This window comes from Carassius gibelio, chromosome A24 (genome assembly GCF_023724105.1).
Source record: "Carassius gibelio isolate Cgi1373 ecotype wild population from Czech Republic chromosome A24, carGib1.2-hapl.c, whole genome shotgun sequence".
Lineage (NCBI taxonomy): Eukaryota > Metazoa > Chordata > Actinopteri > Cypriniformes > Cyprinidae > Carassius > Carassius gibelio.
Window position 1 is genome coordinate 1,403,674 of NC_068394.1, and position 8,040 is coordinate 1,411,713.

Here is an 8,040-nt window from a genome sequence, read left to right on the forward strand (position 1 = left end):
GATGATGTGTCACTATGGTTACCGTCCGCAGGTGAACATTATTTTTTTGTATACTAATTACTGTTTCAGAAATAATTATCTAAGTATTTGTAAGTTTTTATTAATTGTTTGTAGAAATAAATACATATATATTTTTTAGTATATGTCCATATATAATAGCAAATAAGTTATTTTAGATTTTCATAAATAATATTTTAGAAATAATTATCTAAATATTTTATTTATTATTTGTAGAAATAAACATATACTTAATATATCTATTCATTTTACATTTTATTATAAGAAATTAAAACAAATAAATAAATGTGCTTATGACGCTGAAATGTTTATTTTCTTTTTAATGTGTGGAGCAGAAGTAATGCACAACAACACACACTGAACTTTAATATATAACTTTATCTTGATTTTTTTAGAAATAATTACATTACATTTCTCAGAAATATTTACAGTAATAAAAATAACATCCAAATAAATAAAAAGCTGCAACATATATGTTCAGAAATACTTGTATTATTATAATACACTTATAAATACTTATACTTGTATTTTTTTCATGTCTGGAGCACAAACACAAACTAGTGCTAGCGTTTCCATCATATCACCAGGAGCACTAGTTAGTCAACATCTCTAATGAGAGTAAATCCACGCTTCTGTGATGTTTGAGATGCTTGAGTTATCGAAGGCACGTCATGATAACACTGTGACGTCACTCTCAGTGTGAACAGCTCCATGTCCTGCAGCGCCCCCTGCGGGTCAGAGACGATGATGACACGTGATCTGTTCTGCTGCAGGAACATCATCTTCATCTCAATCACGGAATATAAGTAATCAAAATAAAATTCTGTCAAAAAATGCATTCGTTATTATTTAAAAAATAAATACTTAACCATAAAATATGTTATTAAAAATAGTTGGACAATAAGCTGGTAAAATATAATCTTTCTTTAAATTTAATGATTTACTATTTAAAGATAAACACCTCATGGTGGACTCATGAACATTAACATTATTAGATCTGCTCAGCAATTTATGCCTTTTTTAAACCTCATTGGTTTTTTATGTATCTATATAATAATCTGTTTGCATTAGGCTACCATTAGTCATAAAATGCATATTTATTGTATACATTAATCATTTACAGTCTTTCTTTTGTGGAAACGGACCAAAAACAGAGATGGTTTATTGTACTCTAAAGTTTTGGTCCAATCAAATGCTTTCAAGAGTGAGAAGGCCCCGCCCCCTGAGGTGCCTCTAGCAGCAAATCATAGTCATGTATAGAAAATGGATCAGCACATGAGAGAAAACCAGCAGAATCATGCTGTGTTTATCAGACGGAGAGGAGACAGACGCAGGTCAGACGCAGCAGACGTCCAGAGGAGAGTTTGGACTGGAGCACGTCCTCACACACGATTGAGGAGAGAAGACCAGAGACTGACCTCTGGACAGGAGAGATTCGTGCAGTTTCACACACACACACAAACACACAGTTCACAAACATTACACTTGACCCGGGTAAAACCTGCTACTATCGTTAACTAAAACTAAACTTACTTTGGAAACTGCAGAAATGCACAGCACAGTTTGTTCTCTTTCATTCTCTTTACTGTAAATCTCTATTCTTTTATTTTGTTCGGAGGACACACTGTTTGTTCCTTTCAAGAAGTAAGGAAAGTCTAGAAAGGTCAATGTATAACCAAAAATAAACTCTAAAGAGACACTCTGAAGCCTCCAGAAAGTATTCCCTCACTTATAAATGTCAGTATGACTCCGAACTAGTGTCTGTGTCAGATCAATATACTATATACAATACTACTATATATATCTCTAAATAAATAAATAAATACATCTAGATAGAATAACATCTAATATAAATATATGAATAAATAAATAATCTGTGCAGATTAATACAATTAATTAATTGTAAATAAATAATCTAGAATAGATCAAATACTATTTATACTTCTATCAGTCAATCAATAAAATGCATTTACTATTATAAACAAATAAATTGAGATTAATATAATTTATTATAAATAAATAAAATAATGTAGTTAAATTAAACTTAACTGCATATATTTACATATATAACATATATAAATAATTCTAGAAATTATAAGATAAATAAATTCAGATAAAATTAAATGAACAGATAAATAAATCTAGATTAGTTAAACTTTTATTGTGACACCATAAAAAAAAAAAAAAAAACATCTGTTCAGCTGTTGAAGCCTGACTCTTTTGTTTGTGATTGTGAGCATGTGTTCACTGTAAAACTTTTCACTGTAAATTTACAGTAAAATACTGGCAGCTGGGTTGCCAGCCACATACTGTATTTTTACAGAACTAGTACTGTAAACAGAATTTATAGTACTAGTTCTGTAAACCGTTTTACTGTAAATTTACAGTAAAATACTGGCAGGTGAGTTGCCATCCACATACTGTATTTTCCTGTCTACAGCAAAAAAAAAAAAAAAAAAACAACAACAACATTATCTGTGTTTTAAAACATTTATTTTAAAAGCAACGACCAGACATATTGCCTAATATACATTTGGCTGAAATGCCAGCTGGTTTTTTTGTTTGTTTTTTTTACATTTAAAATGTAAGTTGAACACAACACTTTATAATATAGTAATCTTGTTGACATTTAACAAATTTCCTTTTTTTTTCAGAAATGTAAAGAGTCAAAAAAAAAAGAAAAAAAAAAGAATAGAACCTCAAAATGACTGAAATGGCAGTTGTTTTTTTATAAATGGAATTAACGATGCAGTAATCTTAATTACTTTGAATGTACTTGCTGACAGGTTCTAAACAAAGTTCCATTCAAAGTCTGCAAGTTTTCGCAGAAGTGAGGAAACTGGTGGGCTTACAGTTGCGTTCTTTTTTTGCACGACTTGGCCAGTTTTCTTTGAAGTCACTTTTCCTTTTTTTGCTTTTGATCCACGTTCAGGATTGATGTCAACAAAGCGTCTAAAATGCAGAAAAGAGGAAAAAAAACACAATGATATATTATAGACTGTGCGTATATATATATATATATATATATATATATATATACACACACACACACACACACACACACACACACACACACACAGAGAGAGAGAGAGATTTAACCACTATTCACCCAGCTTATTAACAATATAATCCCCTCATCAGGTACTGAATCAGGGCGTTTGGCTCAATATCATGGTGAAAATGACCCTAGGTTGATTTTACTCTGAACCATCCCTTTAAATACCCTTATTTTACTAAGGCCTAGACCTGGCTTAAAGGGTCAGTTCACCGAAATATAAAAAATATGTCATATATGACTCACCCTTATGTCATTCCAAACCCGTAGGAACACAGTTTAAGATATTTTAGATTTAGTCCGAGAGCTCTCAGTCCCTCCATTGAAGCTGTGTGTACGGTCTACTGTCCATGTCCAGAAAGGTAAGAAAAACATCATCAAAGTAGTCCATGTGACATCAGAGGGTCAGTTATAAAGCATAAAAAATACATTTTGGTCCAAAAAAAAAAACAACAATTACGACTTTATTTAAAATGGTCTTCTCTTCCAGTTCTGTTGTAAGCGCTCTCACGAAGCTGCTGACGTGTTTTCTGGTGTGCCCAATAACAAAGATAACACGTCAGCAGCATCACTGCAGTGTTGTGAACGCACTCACAACAGACCCGGAAGAGAAGACAATGCTGAATAAAGTCGAAAGTGTTGTTATTTTTGGAGCAAATTGTATTTTCGATGCTTCAAAATATCTGATGTCACATGGACTACTTTGATGATGTTTTTCTTACCTTTCTGGACATGGACAGTATACCGTACACACAGCTTCAATGGAGGGACTGAGAGCTCTCGGACTAAATCTAAAATATCTTAAACTGTGTTCCAAAGATAAATGAAGGTCTTACTAGTTTGGAACGACATGAGGTTGAGTTATCAATGACATAATTTTGCCATTTGGGTGAACTAACCCTTCAAGCTAAGCCCTGTCTGCACTGCAAAAAATGCTTTTCTTTTTGTCTGGTTCCCTGTCCAAATATCAAAATAAAATCCTAAATCTAGATGCATTTACTAGATACGTAAAATTAGATAAGATATAACGTCTTGTTTTCCAAGGGAATTACTCCAAATTAAGTTTTTTTTTTTTTTTTGAGACTGGAAACAAGACAAAAACACTACGTAAGAAAAGCATGTTTTGCAGTGTGTGAAACCAGGTCCATATTGTTATTCGCAGTAGTCAGCTGTACAAAACATTTATGAAAAAAAAAATGAAGTCCTTAACAAATACTGTCAAGACAAAGGTTAGTGACAATTGAGTCTAAAACATATATTTAAAATATGCCAATGACTTACCTCTGAACAAACTCAAGGGTGCATGCTGCCTCTTCCTGGTACTGTAAATTGAAGTTATAGAAGGAGGCAAACAGCGCTGCTAGTCCAGTGATGAAGTTGGGCTGTGCTCCTTCACACACAACTTGACCCTCCAAACTCAACATCCAGCGCTGGTTGCTCAGAGATTGACCTTTAATAAAAATAAAAATCAGAATGAAAAAGTAATAATACTATTGTGGGTTCCAATTTGGTTCTATGTAGTTGTCTATTCATAATTCTACATAACTGTTAAAAGTACTCTGTTCACAGGATACACCATTTCATTCTGCCTTAATAGTGCTTTTGGGTAGGGTTCATCAATACAGTAATACTATAATTTAATTTATATGTGCAATTTCCTATTTAGAGGAATAGTTTTCCCTGGTTAAATGAAAGTAATATTAGGGTTAGTTAGCTGGACTTCACAACCACACAATTTTGCCGAACACAGTTGATTCTTCCATACATATGTTGCCAATTAAAATCTGTTTTTATATTTCTCATACCATCACCACTCTCTTCCTGAAAATGTAATACTATATTGGAACAACACCCCAATGCAAAAAATGCTTTTCTTAGTTACTATTTGGTCTAGTTTCCAGACAAATAACTATAAGTTCTTACATCAAGAATAATAAACTAGACAAGTAAAAATTATGTTTTTTTTTTTTTTTTCTTAAAATTGTTTTCTTAAACCTTTTTTATTTTATTTTTTTGCAAAAACATTTCGGAAAACAATATTTTTTTTTACTTGTCTAGTAAATTCTTCTTCATGCAAAAAAGAAAAAAATGAAAAGACACTTGGGAACAAAAAAATAAATAAATAGAAGTTAATTAAAACATTTTTTTGCAGTGGGGCAAGTAAATGATGACTTGCTCTTCACTTTATAAGGTTAAACGACTTTAATGTTAACATACCAAGAAATATAAGGCGTGGACTCTCTGGCAAATTAAGAGAATGCTGGACATCAGATGGAGTTGCAAATTCCTGAAACAAATTAAAAAAAAAGACAGTACAACCATGATCAACAGACCAATCCATAAAAGAGATTATAGATAAATTAGATTGGTTGAATAATCTCTACTTACATCTGCTTGAAGGAAAACCCCATCTAACTTCTCTTTGAAGTGTGCAAGGAGTAGTTGTATGACCATGGCATCCACATCATTTTCACCTCTGGAGAGAATGCTTCGAATGTCATCATTGGTTGGTTTGCTTTTGAAAAATTCAATTATGATTTGTCCACACTCCTGAATAGACAATTCCAAACATCTGAGCACTTTTTTGTCAGTAAGCTGTTCAAAATGTCCATATATATGCCTCTGTGTGAAAAGATATGGCCATTTAGTTTTGATATCTGCAATTGTAGGGGATGGGGTTGCATTGATCATGTGACGCTGAAGCCAATAGGTTTCCTCCATGAGCTTGCAAACGTCTCCTCTCTCTGCTCCAGAGATTCCTTCATGAAGATGCATCTCCTCCATCTTCTGACGTTTCATTTCAAGACTGTCATAAGTTTCCCTAGGTGGAAGATCCGGCTGCCATCTTGTACAACCATACGAGTCAGTGGAACTTCGTTTTCTAGTAGTTCCGGTGTCACTTCTTTGGATCCTATGATGACTTAGTGTATTTGTTCGATTCAGGTGCTCTATGCGTACTTTCAGCTGTGAAAGAACAGATTCATATCCACCCCCAACCTGCTTGTCACCCAACATGTCAGCAAAAGACTTTGGATACTGGCTCACTATTTTGCGACTAACAGTAAGACACTGTGATCTGGTGGGGTTTTTGTCATGTTTTCTCATTTCATCAGCAAGGATTCTAATCATTTGTCTTCGATCAGAAGGAGAAGGTCTCTGTCCATTCTCAACAGCACTCTTTATACCGTCTGGCATTAAGCTCCAGGGAACTTGGAAATTTTCAGTCCATGAATGTGTGACACTGGCTGATGCTAAACTGCTTGATGTTGGCCTTGAGGAGCTTGATGGAGGTGAACCAAGAGTAGTGTTTGTTTCGGGGGGAACCGAGGGGAGAACCTCAGCAGGTGGCAGTACGACTGTGCAGTTCTGATGTTCTGTGTTTATATATATAAATAATCAGTTATTGTATCAACTTACATAATAAACAGTACTAGAATGCATTTTAAAGGATAAAAGGGATAGTTCACACAAACAAATTTAACATTCTGTCATTCATTTCTCACCCTCACGTCATTCCAAACCAGAAAGACTTTTGTTTACTTTGGTACATAAATGAAGATATTCCTGATAAAATCTAAGAGACTTCTGTCCCTTTATAGACAGTATACTCAACTTCCACTGTCAGTTGAGTATACTGTCTATATGAGTAATCTATAGACCGTAATCTATATGACTCCAGTGGTTTATCTTTAATGTTAGAAGTGGTTTGTTTATTTACAAAATAATATTTACAAAATAATAATCTAAAATGTGTGTTCACACAACAATGTCTGCTCTCATGTCAACACAGCATGGCATGCATTATGGGGCTTTAGTGAACATGCCTTGGAGATAATGTTGTAGAAAATAAAGATTTTTAGGGGGGGAAACAACACACTCATGTTGCTTCATAAAATAGATGTTACACCCCTGGTGTAACATCCATTAATCTAATATCTATGGAGTGACAAAAGTTCTTCAATTTCATCAAAAAGATCTTCATTTGTGTAGTGAAGATGAAAGATTGTCTTGCTTGTTTGGAATAGCTTGAGAGTGAGTAATTAATGACAAGGTTTCCATTTTTGGGTGAATAAATCCTTTAAATTTCCATATACTATATTTGTGTGTGTTTTTTTTACATCAACCTTATCTTTACCTTGATTTTTCCATGAACTAAGAAGTTTTCTGCATTGGATAGGTCTTATAAACTCCAAAATGTCATCTTCTTTTACATAAACCAAATCATCCAAGCCTTCAACACCTTGGTCCATGAGCTTCTCAACAAGCTGGTTGGTTACATCTGGAGATAGGCTTGGCAACATCAACAGTACAGCATCTTTCAGGACTTCTTTCATTCCAGACATTATTCTAAAATTGGGAAGGAATGATGGAGAACAATTACTGACAAGCCACACAATGAATACTCAGGCAGAGGATAGTAATCCAGTAGACTGTCTTGATTTATGCATAGGTAGCCTTGATCTTGTGGTTTCAAGCAATGAACTCCCTGGTCTATAAGACAAAAAGACTGACTTTTCTTTGTGACAAAATACACATCGCAATTGTCATGTACAATAATTAAATGAATGTTCCCAAACACAATTCCCTCATCATTCTTCTGCAAAACAACATGCATGTTTTTTTTATAAAGTGTTCCCTTTACGGTCACTTCATTACATGCTACTGTATTCCCTGGCTGAAAGTTAAGACCAGCAACAGATCCTTGAATGTCATCATTGTAGTCATTAACATGAAACTCTATTCCCCTCTCTGCCACAACATTTTCAGGGAAAGGGCTTCCAGCATGTAGGTAAGCCTGAAGAAGTTGATGTCTTTCTGCCAATGTAGCACTCAAATTCTTGAAGTTGTGCAATTTTCTCGCACACTGTTTAAAGTATGAGTGCTTACTTTCAAAGCGTAGTGTCCAGAGGCGAATAAGTGGACCAAAACGACCAGTGAGCTCAGGATAATGACACAGGTAGTGGTGC

The 8,040-nt window shown here is 34.0% G+C and overlaps 1 protein-coding gene across 1 annotated transcript; it reads right to left on the reverse strand.

The window, feature by feature from the left end:
- Nucleotides 1-614: 614 nt before the first annotated feature.
- LOC127946083 (uncharacterized) lies at nt 615-8,040 on the reverse strand. Its single transcript, XM_052542398.1, has 6 exons — nt 7,209-8,040; nt 5,462-6,447; nt 5,291-5,360; nt 4,355-4,523; nt 2,895-2,970; nt 615-800 (listed from the first exon to the last, which is right to left on the reverse strand). The coding sequence occupies exons 1-6, from the start codon at nt 7,414-7,416 to the stop codon at nt 615-617; spliced, it is 1,695 nt and encodes a 564-aa protein (XP_052398358.1). The 5' UTR covers nt 7,417-8,040.